At 42.4% G+C, this 15,115-nt stretch overlaps 2 protein-coding genes across 37 annotated transcripts in view; one reads left to right on the top strand and one right to left on the bottom strand.

Annotated features, from left to right (window-relative positions):
• Numb (NUMB endocytic adaptor protein) overlaps positions 1–9,144 on the top strand; it is a 166,785-nt gene extending 157,641 nt beyond the window's left edge. For 11 of the 16 annotated variants that reach the window (XM_048798953.1, XM_048798946.1, XM_048798952.1 and 8 more), the window contains 4 exons: positions 953–1,246; positions 2,814–2,963; positions 6,000–6,146; positions 7,056–9,144. In XM_048798953.1, the coding sequence (XP_048654910.1) occupies positions 953–1,246; positions 2,814–2,963; positions 6,000–6,146; positions 7,056–7,771 (1,307 nt within the window). In that variant the 3' untranslated portion in view covers positions 7,772–9,144. The remainder of the gene's footprint in view (positions 1–952; positions 1,247–2,813; positions 2,964–5,999; positions 6,147–7,055) is intronic. The other 5 variants (XM_048798955.1, XM_048798957.1, XM_048798954.1 and 2 more) reach the window with 2 other exon arrangements.
• Papln (papilin, proteoglycan like sulfated glycoprotein) overlaps positions 8,325–15,115 on the bottom strand; it is a 36,509-nt gene continuing 29,718 nt past the window's right edge. For all 21 annotated transcript variants that reach the window (XM_048798943.1, XM_048798922.1, XM_048798929.1 and 18 more), the window contains 2 exons: positions 13,825–13,991; positions 8,325–11,825 (listed from right to left, as the gene is read on the bottom strand). In XM_048798943.1, the coding sequence (XP_048654900.1) occupies positions 11,650–11,825; positions 13,825–13,991 (343 nt within the window). In that variant the 3' untranslated portion in view covers positions 8,325–11,649. The remainder of the gene's footprint in view (positions 11,826–13,824; positions 13,992–15,115) is intronic.

The following is a 15,115-nucleotide window of genomic DNA, read 5'->3' as shown; positions in this document are numbered from 1 at the left end:
GTAAATGGATGGCACTGGAGAAGAAAATGCTAAGAGAAGTTAGCTAATCCCCCCAAAAATAAATGCTGAATGTTTTCTGTGATATAAGGAGGCAGACTCATAGTGAGGGGGAGCATGGAAGGAATAGATGAATTCTAGATAGGGAAGAGGAGTGGGAAGGAAAGGGAGGGGCAGGGGATTAGCAAGGATGGTGGAAAGTAATGGACATCATTACATGTACATTATCCAAAGTACATGTATGAAGACACGAATTGGGTATCAACATATTTTATATATAAACAGATATGAAAAATTGTGATATATGTGTGTAATAAGAATTGTAATGCAAAAAAAAAGTATATGTATAAAGACATGAATTGGCATGAACATACTTTACATACAAAGATGAAAAATTGTGCTCTATATGTGTAATAAGAATTTTAATGTACTCTGCTGTTGTGTATTGAAAAAAATAAAATCAATTTTTTAAAAAAAGGAAAAAGTCTTATTTCCAGGTTTAATCCAATTTTAAACTTTCATTCTGCATCCACCAATGCATATTATCCATGATCTAAAGACTGCTTTATGAATTTTTGACACCTACTCAAATTTATATTTAGAACTTTCTGACTTTGCCTTCCCCACAAGTCACCCTCCACCAAAAACCACTGAAAATCATGATCCATCATTCTTTAAAGAACCTCAAATGAGGAGTTTATTAAACTGGGTTTGTTCAAATTTTAACTTATAATCACTACAAGAGAATTAAAAGTTTGTGTTTTAGTAAGCATGCTATGTGACATAAAACCTTTATCTGTCTGAAAAATAGGGAATTTGCTTCTAACCTGTCTTTTAGGAGACATTGAGAAGGAGATGAGTAAAAGAAAAAGAGGGCTTTTGGGTTCCTCAGGTCTATAAACTTAACATATTTGAAGATCATTGTTAAGGTCCTCTTTCTCTTAATTTTCTTGAGTTGAAACAGATAAGACAGTTGTTGGTTCATCAGTGGCTCCTGGCAACACTGCCTCATCCCCATCCTCTCCCACTTCTCCCACTTCGGATGCCACTGCCTCACTGGAGATGAACAATCCTCATGCCATCCCACGCCGGCACGCACCAATTGAACAGCTTGCTCGCCAAGGCTCTTTCCGAGGATTTCCTGCTCTAAGCCAGAAGATGTCACCCTTTAAACGCCAACTATCCCTTCGCATCAATGAGTTGCCTTCCACTATGCAGAGGAAGACTGATTTCCCCATAAAAAATGCAGGTAAGTACCATACATCTAACTCACTGGGCACTGTAGCACTGAAGTATTATCATCACTTCTAGTGGCAACACAAATCCCATTAAACTCACCATTCCTCTCTCTCTGAATCTGGTTGATGGTTGTATCTTGTGTTGTTTCCATGGGAGAAAACTCAGATCCTTGGAGGGATCATTAATTTCTCTTCAACAAAGATGACAGTGCCATGGTTTCTGCTCACAAGGCCAGAAATTGTCCTGATGTAAATGCACTACCTCTCAGTCGACCTGTTTCCAGACATCAAGGGTTTCAAATTTCTATTCTTATTCTGCCACTTGGGACGCAGGAAAGAATTAATGAAAGAGGCTTTAGAAACATGTACAGTTAAATAGCACAACCAGCAGATATACCAGAAGAAATGGTATATTCTTTGTCCTTGTGACTGGTTGGCTCCATAGGAAGGAAACTCTAAACAAGCCTCTTGTATGAATCTAAGATCTTTTGTTCCTCAGAGACAGTAGGCTTGCTCACATTTGTCCATTACCTTTCAAAACTGCCACACAGGCCTTTGTGTGGGCTTTGTTCAGTGGAGCCAGCTCCTAAGCTCTAGCCTCACCATATGATCCAGAATTAAAGTATTAGATCTGGTCAGTTCTTTTATTGGGCTCTATTTTACATCCCTCTGTGGTCTAGCAAACTGTTGCTATATGTAAAGCAGTCTGTATCAATATGCATTCTCACTGATAAAACAAGTACAGAGTTAAATAAATTAACAGATAAAACTAGGCCTAAAGAACAGCTGGAGACTGGATAATCACCAACAGTCTTTTAAACTTTTTAAATGCCTTTAAAAACTGAAACTCCAGATGTTTTAAGTATCTCATTTCAGTATACAGGTGAGGAACAAAAACTATTATTCTCTTCTCACAGATGAGCAAAAATTTAGCACTTATAAATAATTAGCTTCCTCAGTGATATAAAAGTATTGTAGAGTCAATATTAAGAACAAGTTTCTAGAGTCTTCCACTTCAGTTCACTTTTTCTTGTTATCACATTCATATATTTGGTATTAGTAGTTTTGAAGAAAAGTGAAAGTGATGACATTGTAGTTTATTACAGAGAAATGCACTGAGCAACCACTGGTGCTCTAGACTCTACCCCATATTTCTGATAAAATTACTTAGTAGCTTCAAAACTTGACTCAAGTTTTGAAGCTTGGGCACTGGTTGGAAGGCAAACAGGTTACAGGCATCTCTCAGAAAGATCCATCTAGCAGAACTCTTGACACAAAAGGAGAATACCAAATTCCTGACAGTGTTATGAGAGGAAATAAAGAAGTTTGAGGATTTACAAGGAAAGAAGATGTACCGTAGTACCTGAACTGTTGACATTCTACACCTTCCCATCTGAAAAGCCACTGAAATGATGGTCACCAAATTTTTTTGGTGCTTTTGTAGCCCTTCACTCAGTTAATTGAGCCTTTTCCTTCCATAATAAGAGATAAAATATAAAATGTTAGCTTGTATCATACTTTCATATTTCAGGAGTATCCCATTTTTCTGTCTGGAACCATTTTCTGTTTGCTTTGCAGTGCCAGAGGTAGAAGGGGAGGCAGAGAGCATCAGCTCCCTGTGCTCACAGATCACCAATGCCTTCAGCACACCCTCTGAGGACCCCTTCTCTTCCGCCCCAATGACCAAACCAGTGACAGTGGTGGCACCACAGTCTCCTGCCTTCCAAGGTTGGTGCCATCTGACCTGCTCAATTGCTCTTTTAAAAACTAGTCATTTTGGTAGCTGCTCACTAACTATAAGTTGCATCCTGAGCTTTCCCGGAGATAGTCAGACCCATTGTCAATTCCCCTAATTGACAGTTTGTGCTTTGTTCCCCTTCCTATTTCCTAAGATGTCTGTGTTCCTCATTGTGCATGTATGTACCCACCTTTCACCCACTTCTGTTAGGAGCTTCTGTAACTGGTTTATTTGCTACTTTACTGTTAAGGGTCAGAGTATTCCAGTTTTCAAGAAGCAGTAGTCATGGGGACTGGTTTTAGCATTATCCTTTTTTAATGCAGTGGTCTCAACCAGGAGCAGTTTTGCCTCCTTGGAGAAAATTTGGCATTCATTATGTGGGGACATTTTGGGGTTTCACAAGTTAGGGAGAAGGGGTAATTTTATTGACATCTGGGTAGAGGCAAGGGATACTGCCAAATACGCTCAATGCACAGAACAGCATCTGTAACAAAGAATTATCCGTCCCAAGATGTCAATAGTGCCAAGGTCAAGAAGACCTGGACTCACCTAGTCTCTACCCTGTCACAGAGGCTTATAAAGAAAAAGGTACTTATTTTGGCTTTCTGACTATGTCGTATTCTTTAACACGTGCTTAAATTTTGCCTTTGTGACATTGAAGAGACTACAAGATTTTTTTCAGAGATACTGAATTAATAGTCGAAATTGACTCAGAGGTCAACAAAGAATGTATGTAACTTAAATTAAAGACCTCTAATTTGAGCTTCTATAATCCCACATCTCATTTCTTTTGAAAGAAAGCTTAGAGAGTTTGCCCTGGAGATAATAGTACCCTGTGGGAAGAAGCTACTATTCACTTTGAGAGTCAGAGTCAGTGTCTTTCTTTCTTTCTCTCTCTCTCTCTAAAAAATAAACCTTTATAGTCGTGTACTTTTCATGTCTCCAATTAGCTTTTCATCTTATCTAACAAACATAATACTAATGATTATTAATAGACACAATGTATTTGTATTGAGCACTTAACACAGTTCACATTGTGATAAGTACTCATGCATTATCTCATTTAATTCCCTCAACAGCCCTTTGAGATGGACATCACAGATAAGAAAAATGAGGCTCAGGAGGTTAATTGCACAAATCATACAACCAGAATTTAAATTCAGATCTTCTGAATATAGTACCCATTATGTTCTACTGATCTTGCATGTTTACAAGGCACTGGGTGTACAGAATCTAATGGGACATAGTCCTTTCCCTGCTCCCAGACTATAGGTGAGATTTTTTTTTTTTTTAGACATGCTCTGGGTAAATAATATCAACACCACAAGCATGGTTGCCCAGTTCTAAAGAGGGAGTGTTTATGTTGAAGGCAGGGGAAGATGCTTGCCTATCTGCTTCATATTAAATATGATAGAGCAAGTTGGGATAAGGAGTAGAAACTGATATGTAATTATCTGGAGTAAAAGAAAGAAGGATTAAGAGATTTTAATAAAAGGATATGATTAAGAGATTTTAATAAAAGGATATGAGGAAAGAATAATAGGCACTTTGAGATATTGTGAACATTAGGAGGAAATCTTCAAAAAGGAGAGAGATGTATAAAATTAATTCTGTAGCAAATTACAAATTTTGTAAGCAAATAAAAAGGGGACAAGTTTGATTTCTCATCTGTTACATGGAAATAAAATAGTAGTGCCCCTTATTCCTGGTTCCACTTTTTTTAATTTTTTTTTAGTTGTAGATGGACACAATACCTTTACTTTATTATTTCATTAATTTATGTGGTGCTGAGGATCGAACCCAGTGCCCCACGCATGCAAAGCAAGAACGCTACCACTGAGCCACAACCCCAGCCCCTGGTTCCACTTTTCAAGGGTTCAGTTACCCTTGGTCAACTATTATCTCAAAATATTAAATAGAAAAATTCCAGAAATAAACAATGTTTTTGGGTGGGGGTGGGTACACAGATTGAACCCAAGGGTGCTTAACCACTGAGCCACATCCCCAGCCCTTTTTTATTTTTTGAGACAGGGTGTTGCTAAGTTGCTGAGACTGACTTTGAATTTACAGTCCTCCTGCCTCAGCCTCCAGAGCTGCTGGCATTACAGGCATGAGCCATTGTACCCAGCTCAAATAATTTTTATTATATTCTATTGTTATTAATTTCTCACTATGCCTAAACTTTATGATAGGTATGTATGTCTAGGAGAAAACAGTATATGTAGGATGGTATTATCTGGCGTTTTAGGCATCTGTGGAATGTCAGGGAACTTATCCCCAGCAGTACTGTACCACCCTTACAGGGGTTTTGAAAGAATCAAATAAGATGATGTACATAAAATACTTAGTCTGGTGCGCAATACATAATAAGAAATCACTATATTGTACCCATTATTATAGTTGTTATTGGCATAATTTGACCTTTGGGAAAAATGTAAAAAAAAAAAAAAAAAAAAAAAGGGAAGTGCTTTTACCTACTTTATTAAGCCAAAGGCTAAAGTTCTATCTGGAATAATTAGGGGGTTTTTGCTGCTCACAAGAGCAGCTCAATTCAACTTAATATGTGGGGATAGGTACTAGAGATTGAACCTATAGCACTCTACCACTGATCTCTATCCCCAACCATTTTTATTTTGAGACAAAGTTTTGCTGAATTGTCGAGGCTAGTCTCCATTTTTTGATCCTCCTGCCTTAGCCTCCAGAGTCACTGGGATATTGACATTCACCACTGCACCCAGCTAGTCAGAATTGTTTTTATAGGCTTAATTTCTCCCCTCCTCATGCATATGTTTTCCCAAAACAACTGTTGACTTTATCAGTACAACCATTTTAATTACAACCTCTAATCCTTCTTTGCCAAAAGGTATGTGTATCCACTGCAAGATGGCATGGTTATTCCAACATCAAGTATTCCATCTTATCTGTCCCACCAGTATTGTTCCCTGGCCTGACTGACCCAGCTCCATGGGATCCCTCGTACACCCTGCATGAATTAACTCCATTGATGTTGTCTGCTCCCATTATAGCTAATGGCACTGACTCAGCCTTCCATGTGCTTGCTGCTAAGCCAGTCCATACTGCTCTAGCACCCGTAGCAATGCCTGTGCGTGAAACCAACCCTTGGGCCCATGCCCCTGATGCTGCTAACAAGGAAATTGCAGCCATTCATCCGGGTAAGGTGGCCACAGATGGTGGTGAGGATTCTGGGATCAGATAAGTGACCCTGGTTCTGATGTCAGCCAGTTACCTAATGGGATCTAAGGAAAAAAATCCTTTTAGGAAAAGTGTGTTCCCTTGTGGAAATAAATCATTATTAAGAAAGAATAGTGATGGTGAGAAACAAGAGAGATTACAGCAATAGAGAGCAGAGCAACCCGTATGGCTTTTATAGATTCCTGAGCCCAGTCCCCAGAGAATCTATCATAGGACTTGGCAATATGCAAACATGCCTATAAGAAGAGGGGATCCTGCCTCCTGCAATGGTAGACCTACAAAAAGTACTACGTTAAGCATCATTTTCCTTTTCTTTTTTGTGTTTTCCTGTAATGAATAGTCATTAACTATAACTGAGATTTTAGGCATAAAACCAAACTATAAACTATAAAAAAAAAAAAAAAAAAAAACTTAAATAGAATCTTTCACCAGAAAAACAACATATGGCTGGAAACCAGGCAGGGGCCAACTAATTATGGCCAAGTCACTGGTTATTTTCTTTTTGCCCTATTAGAGCAAAGAAGGATCCCTCAAGCCCTGTAGAACATGCTCCTGCTAGTTTCTGTACCTTGGATGAACCATGACAGCAAAGTGGGGTTCCCAACCCCAGCCAGCTGCCTTGGCTCAGTGCATTTGAGCTATATCTAAACAGCTTCTCAACATGGCTAACAGCAAATGGTCTGACAGGTTCTCTTTGTCCTACCACAAAATCTCTTCAGCTGGTAATACTTTCCTCCCATCTGCCAGAACCACAGAGTGTCCCACTTGGGGGACTTGTGCCACATGTTAGGGTCCTTCAAATAACCAAGGTTATAATGTGAGGAAAGAGGCCAGTAACTCTTCTTTTGTCTGCATCTTGCTCATTCCAGGGACTGAGTGGGGTCAATCTTCTGGTGCTGCATCTCCAGGTCTCTTCCATGGTGGTCACAGACGCACTCCCTCTGAGGCTGACCGCTGGTTAGAAGAAGTGTCGAAGAGTGTCCGAGCCCAGCAGCCCCAGGTCTCAGCTGCCCCTTTGCAGCCAGTTCTCCAGCCTCCTCCACCCACTGCCATTTCCCAGCCAGCACCGCCTTTCCAAGGGAATGCATTCCTCACCTCTCAGCCTGTGCCAGTGGGTGTGGTCCCACCCCTGCAGCCAGCCTTTGTCCCTGCCCAGTCCTATCCTGTGGCCAATGGGATGTCCTATCCAGCCCCTAATGTGCCTGTGGTGGGCATCACTCCCTCCCAGATGGTAGCCAATGTGTTTGGCACTGCAGGCCATCCTCAGGCCACTCATCCCCATCCATCTCCCAGCCTGGTCAAGCAACAGACATTCCCTCAGTATGAGACAAGCAGTGCTACCACCAGTCCCTTCTTTAAGCCTCCTGCTCAGCACCTCAACGGTTCTGCAGCTTTCAATGGTGTAGACGATGGCAGGTTGGCCTCAGGAGACAAGCACACAGAGGTTCCTGCAGGCACCTGCCCAGTGGATCCTTTTGAAGCCCAGTGGGCTGCATTAGAAAGCAAATCCAAGCAGCGTACTAATCCCTCCCCTACCAACCCATTTTCCAGTGACTTACAGAAGACATTTGAAATTGAACTTTAAGCAATCTCTCTGGCTTATGTGTCTTGTCTGTACCTAGGTAAAAGCAGGGGGTGGAGGTCAAAGGAGCAAAGAGACTTTGTATTCCTGATCAGTATACGTTTCACTAATCCCAAAGGTCCCAAGGAACAAGTCCAGGCAGTGAGGGGTGATTTTGAAAGAAGTGAAGAAAGCCATTCCTAGCAAAGATTGTCTTGCAGCTAAGCTAAAGAAGTCAAGAAAATGTGGCGCTCTCTAAACCCTCTTCCCTTGCCCCCTTACAATCTCTGACAATAGAAAGGCAGAAGTACCTGAACAGGAATCTGTATTCAAAGCACATTTACTGGAATAAAAGCAAAACAATCTCCCTTTACTTTTCAGGCCATTCCCCTGCCTCCTCCCAGTCAGTACTGACCTGTCTTAAAGATCAAGAAGAGTGGTCTGTGCTCAGGCTGGGAAGAGAGGCAGAGGGTGCTGCCAGAATTCCTGGGAGGGCACATCAGCAACTGCCCAGCAGAGCTCTATTTTGGGGGTAATGTTGAGCTTCCATTTTGAGTAACAGAATAAATATTATAAATATATATCAAAAAAGCCAAAATCTTTATTTTTATGCCTTTAGAATATTTTAAATAGTTCTCAATATTAAAAAATTGTATGAGTTGTAAGTAATCTTGCCAAAAGTAAAAAGGGTCAGTTGTAAGAAATTGTACATAAGACTGATTTATCATTGATGCCTATTGAAGTAAAAAGAGGAAGGGTTGGAAGTTGCAGACAGGATCCCTAGCTTGTTCGCTGTCGTTCATTGTAAGTAGCACATCGCATCAACAATCATGCTTATGACCAGTACATTCACTAGATTGTAGTTTAAAGAAAATGAAAGCAGTATTGTCCTGGTTTTAAACCTCTGTTGAAATTCTAATGTCATTATTTTAATGGAATCAATCTAAATATGTTTTAGAAAATATGTATTTTATATATTGTTGAAATTTCCTTATGTTAATTCTTTACTGTTTTAACACTAAGGTGACAATGACATAATCATCCACAGAAGGGAACACAGGTTTCTGTGTTGGTTTGTAATATGGGTCTTGGTGGGTTTTGTCCTTTAAATTTTGTTCCCATGAGTTTTGTGGGGATGGGGATTCTGGTTTTATTAGCTTTGTGTATGTGCTCCCCCCTCCCCACCTCCTTTATGGTGAGCAGATCATCCCATTGCCAGTTGCAGCCACTTGACCTCCGGTAACAACATGAGATCCCATCTCATTTTTACTTTTGAACGTTGGCCTTACAATCAAATGTAAGTTATATATATATATATATATATATATACATATATATATATTTGTACTGATGAGAATTTATAATCTGCTTTAACAAAATAAATGTTCGTGGTAGAAGCTTTTGTCCATGAAGGACTTTTTTTATTTTCCATTTGTTTGCAAATGAGTTTGCTTTTCGTTTTCTTCGGTGTTATTGTCTCTCCACTTTGCTGTTTCTGCAGATTCCTAGGTTAGTAGCCACAGATCTTTTATTGTGACTAATATATCCTAAAAATTCACATTTTCATTCATACTTAAGAGATGCTAACAGGATCAAACAAAGGCTAAAGTCAGATTCTTGCTGCTCGGCATGTGGTCTGGCACAATAGGCTTCACCCAGGAGCTGGCTGGAAAGCAGAATCTCAGCCACACCCCAGGGCTGGAGTAGTGCCTCCTGACTTTGGCTACATGGTAGAATTACCTGGGTAGCTTTTAAAGTCCTAATGCCTAGAGTTGGGGTGTAGCTCAGTAGTAAAGCACGTGCTTAGCATGTGAGAGCCCCCACCCCCCCCAGTGCGCACACACAAATTTGAATGCCCAGCCTATACACAAGACCAAATAAATTAATTTCAGGGTGTGTGTGTGTATGTGTGCGGGGGGGGGGGGGGGCGGGAATCAGAGAACTCCAGGTTCAGTGACCCTGGAAGATGGTTGAGAACCATTGTTCTTGAGTGAGTTTGGCCCTGTCCTCTAAGCCACTATTCTGGGACTAGTTCTAACATGGGCTAGCTCAAAAGAGCTAACTGTTTTTAGATGTAACTTCTAAAGTGTGTGCCAATAGGATAAATTCTGGTTTCATTAAACTAGGAAATCCATGAAAGCAACATTTATTTTCCTATTTCTATAGCAAAACCAGCCATGATAAATGAAAGGGGATGCATCTCAGTACTTTTTTTTTTTTTTTAATGGAAAGAGAAAACCTCTGCCCTCGGCCCATGTTTCTTTTGTTGGATGAGAGGTAGACCAGGAAGCATCACCCATGATACATTTTTCTATACCAGACAGTGTGTTGATAATAAAAGTTACCTTTCAGGGGTTTGATCCCTATGATGCTCATCTTTCCTCTGTCAAAGAATGACCTTTATTACTAGGCAGTCCTCTGGAGGATTCATAGAAGAAAGTTGAATAAGACTTGGAAGCTCCTTGAATTCAGGCCTCTTGTTTCAGCATTGAGGAATTAGAAATTCTGAGAGGTAAAGAATGACTTCCTCCAACTCAAACCACTTCCCTGTTATTACATTGCCTTCACCCACCACCTACTAGTTCCCCATCCTGCTGATGCTATTTTTTTTTTTAATTTTTAGTTGTAGATGGACACAATACCTTTATTTTATTTATTTATTTTTATGTGGTGCCAGGGATCAAACTCAGTGCCTTATTCATGCTAGGCAAGCGCTCTACCACTGAGCCACAACCCCAGCCTGCTAATGCTGTTTTTAACAACCGTCTGATCTTTCTCTGGAAGCAAACATTCTGCTTTACATAATACTTAAGGAAGAGGGGCTCCTTACTGTCACTGCACAGAGCAGGCTGGTCAACTTTACAAAGGATTCAGATGAACCTCTACAGCCAGTTTTTTTTTTTTTTTTTTTTAAAGAGTGAGAGAGGGAGAGAGAGAGAGAGAGAATTTTAATATTTATTTTTTAGTTATCGGCGGACACAACATCTTTGTTTTGTATGTGGTGCTGAGGATCGAACCCGGGCCGCACGCATGCCAGGGGAGCATGCTACCGCTTGAGCCACATCCCCAGCCCACCTCTACAGCCAGTTTTGCATGTTGACCTCAAGAAGGCTTTGGGGTCCAGCTTCCCAACAAAGTAAGCAGTTTTTCCAGTTCTTTCATGCTCAGATGACAGTATTAACTATGCCTCTTTCATTCCTAATCCCTATACTAAGGCCTTATATTCCACTTTTGCTAAGAGGTTTCACCAGCATTATGCTCTTGACCTTGTGGGATATGAAGCTGACTGCTACACTCCTTCGAAAGGTGAGAGAGACTAGAGCAATGGACCACTGTTTGACCTCACAGGAGACTCGGTTCTAGCACAGAATACTTCCCTGAAAGCAGGAATAGGCATGCCACTTACAAGGCAGGTGTTAATTTTGAAATCATTACACACCTCTCCACCTAGCTTTAAATGAAGTGAAAGCCCTGACAGTTTGCTTTAAGTGATGACATGACCCTCAGTGTTTCATATTTTACAGCATTTCAGATTTTTGGATCAGGGATGCCTAAGTGGTTAAGTCTGCAAATTTTCCAAAATCTGAAACACTTCTGGTCCCAATATTTCAGACAAGAAATTCTCAACCTGTAACAGAACTTACAAAAGGAAGTTGTAAAGGAAAGGTTGTCCCTTCTTCAAACAGATTCCTCTTCTTGACAACTCGGCAGCAGCCATCGTAATGAGAGACACAGGCACTGCTGAGGTCTGCAGAGGAAGACCGGTCCTGGAGGCTGCTGAAGCACAACACTGAATGGTGACTGAAAGGACCAGTTTCTCTGGAATATGATGCCAGCCAGAGAGAGGAAGTCAATTCCATCTTCCTTCTCCCCAGAGGATTGTTCAGAGCCAGAGGTAGCCTTCACCCCTGCTGCCAAGTGGGCTGAGTGTGTGGCTGGGAGCGGGAACAGCTGGCACAGCAGAAACTGGAGTAATACTCATTGCCACAGAGCTGGGCCTGCAGGATCAAGTCACAGTTGGCCAGCTCTGGCTGGTCGATGCATTCCCTGCTGGGGTCCCTGGGCTGTGCGGCCAGTGCTACAGAATAACAGGGGAGAGAGGGCTTAGGTAGCACTGTGGACTCTCACCACAAGGAGCAATTAAGAGTTTCCACCATCTGTTGGCCTCACTTCAGCATCCAGTGCTCATCCTCTTATTCTTATTTGTGGCCTCAGCCCCATGCATAGCTCTTCCCAGACTCCCAGGTATTTATTGACTGGATGGTTAAACATCTCTTCAAGTTAACTCTTACCCTGGAGAGCTGATGAGCAAAATGACAACTGCCTTAGCCTCGAGTTTGGAAGAAAGAGTTTGGAAAGAAGGGGTAGGATCAGCTTTCAGTAAAATCTGACTCAACAAGACCTATATTATCTACTCCTTTTTACTGCTGGGGTCCTCCAACCCCCCAAAGTTTTGTGCCTTCAAAATCCTCAACTGGGACTGGGGGTGTGGCTCTGTGCTAGAGCACTTGCCTAGCATGTGTGAGGCCTGGGTTCCATCACTAGCACCACAAAACAAATATCCATAACTAAGCTATATATGTCCTGACACTTGCTACATATTTTGTAATACACATATATATAAAGCATACATCTCCCCAGCTTGTCTGAGTCACCTAGATCCCTATATTTCTAGTTTTTCCACTTCTCCCAGAGAAAGTAATGAATAAATGGCAGGAAAAGACTTGGTGGAAGGTTCAAATGCTATACTGAGGACAGAGCCTTTGTTGCCTGCCCCTCTACCTTTACTAGAAGCGTCTTATATCATCCTAGGGCTTAGTGGCCTTATTGAGTGAGGTGTCTTCTTTCTGAAGGGGATCTTATAGCTTAGCTCCACTTAGATCCAAGCTGCACCTTCCCTAACACCAGGGCTCCCAGGGATAGGGAACATTCATCCTCTCCTGTTTCCTCACAAGATGACCAGGAAAAGCCCAACCTAACCAGCGAATGGTTAGAAATAGAAAGATTTGATGTATTAATAACCAGAGGGCTAACTATTTACATTAATATGAATAACAAGGTTATTTATGCATAGTGTTTTCTAAAAATCAGTAAATTTGGTATCAATTTTATCTGAGCTTCTGCATAAGGTCTATGAGAATAGGCTGCTTGGCCCAGGACACTATCCTGATTCAGTCCCTCAGTGAACCACGACTGAGGGAGAGCTCAGTGGGCAGAGTTCCCCTCCCCTTTCCCACAGAGCTCTAATGAGTTTGAGCATTAAAACTGTCTGTCACCAATTCCAAAATGTACTTCTTTTCACATCTCAAATCGGTCTGCGTATTAATTGATGGTGGTATCTCACCATTGTCATTTAATTAGCAGTATCATTTTTTGTACTGATACCACATACAATATAGTACTTTGATTGCTGAAATATGAAAATTCACAAAGAGCAACAGCTGGAGAATATAAGGCTAAAATATCAAATTGGTGAATAATTACACTTTGTTACAGGTGTAATCGTTCAGGGAAAAGAAAAAAGATTAACCATAAGGAGTCATAAAACCAGAGTTCTAGTTCCAACTGGGCCACTAATCTGCTGTGTGACTTGTAGAAACATCCCTTAATCTCTCCAGGTACCCGTCTCATTTGTAGAGTGATGATAACCCTGCCCTCTCCTTTCTGGGTTATGTGCTCAAATGGCCAAAGAGGCACTTTTTAGTCATTGGACCACTTTCTGCCACACTGATTAGAATGGACAGATTTTAGTGGCCTATGGACCATAAGTATTAAAACAAAATTCCAATCATTTTTCCGAATAAAAGTGGCAAGTCTAAATGACAATGCCTAAAGAGGTCATAAGCAGTGTACAGCAGGTGCGCTGCCTACTTCTTTTCACCTGGCTTCAAGGGGTGAGGCCACCCACTGCCAGGGTGAAGCCTTTGCAGAGTCACACTACCAGAAACAGGCAGAGTAAGTCAGCATTTGAATAGAGTCCCCCACACTGCTGAGCCTGCACCCTTCTTCAGCTCACAACCAGCCAGGCCCCAACAGTGAGCAAATGCCCTCCCACCCTGGTAGGCATGCGTTCTTACCTGCTGGGGCCACCTTCACCTCTGTGCTACGGCTGACTGCCTGGCTCCCGCGGTAGGCGCTGCACGTGTAAGAGCCCTCATCCATGGCCCGCAAGTTGTGGATCAGTAGTGTGCCATCTGGGGACTGGTGCACACGGTGGCCATCGGCCTGCACTGGCAGTCCATTCCTGCAGGGGAAAGTACACTGGGTGAGCTGTCCAGGGCCTCTGGTCTTCAGGCCCTAGGAGAGTGGAAAATGGGAGGAGGAGGGAATCAAAGGTGAGTGGCCATTCTAGAGCTAATCCTCCCCTTGAGGGTAAGCAGATGACCCTTGTCTCAAGGAAGAGAGGGAATAGGCACGCCAAAAAGGTAGGAGACTATTACCAGCACAAAATTTCACAAGAGAGGTAAACACAAAGTAAGCGTGCTGATCTAAGTTACTCTAAATTCACCTCTGTCCACAAAGGAATCGTACTCGGGCTTTTCTCTGTGCTGGATGAGCCCACAGAGCACGAGCACTCTCTGCCCCAGGGTGCTGGAGAGAGGGTGCAGTTGTTCAGGAGAGCCTTCCTTGAGAGAGGTGGCCAAGGTCTGAGACCCAAGAAGGAGGCAGTAGGGGCAGCTGCTGGCCAACCAAGACTGGGATGTAAAGCACTCAGCTGGCATGCCTAAGTCCCTGGGTTCAATCCCCAGTACCCCACACACAAAATTAAGAGGGAGACCAAGGAGACTCCCCTGAAGGAAGGAACTCCACAGCCACAGCAAGGAAGAGGGAATGCAGGAGGAAGTATACACTGCAAGGTGGCAGGGGACAGAAACTAGTCAGCAGGGTCCTGGGGGTGATGGAGAGAGGTGGAACTGACTGGGGCTGGCCTGGAAAAGGGCATCCAGGGAAGCGGACGCTGCCTTGGTGCACACTGGGTAGACGGCATAAGCAGAAAAATAGAGGATTGGGATGAAGGTCAGATGTGGGAAGCAGGGGAGAGGAAGCAATCAGACTTGCATTACTGGGTGATGGTGGTGTCCCTCCAACCTGGGGAGACCCAGGGCAGGGCGTGAGGAGTGAGTGTTAAAGTCATGTTCCACCATTTTGAATATGTGTGCAGTGAGATACCAGGATGTGTCAGAGTTGAGGTCGGAGCTCAATAGAGTCCAAACCCAGATGTGTAGCAGCAGGAGGTGGTGGCCCCAGGAAGTGTGCCTCTCCAAAGCTGTCCAAGGTAAAGTCACAGTAAGACCACCAAGGACAGAGTGGCTTCCTGGAGCCAGGGAAGGGGCATTTCAAGGAGTGAGTGGTCAGCAGAACAACACT

Source organism: Marmota marmota, unplaced genomic scaffold (assembly GCF_001458135.2).
Source record: "Marmota marmota marmota unplaced genomic scaffold, marMar, whole genome shotgun sequence".
Classification (NCBI taxonomy): Eukaryota; Metazoa; Chordata; class Mammalia; order Rodentia; family Sciuridae; genus Marmota; species Marmota marmota.
This window is presented reverse-complemented; position numbering and strand designations above follow the sequence as displayed.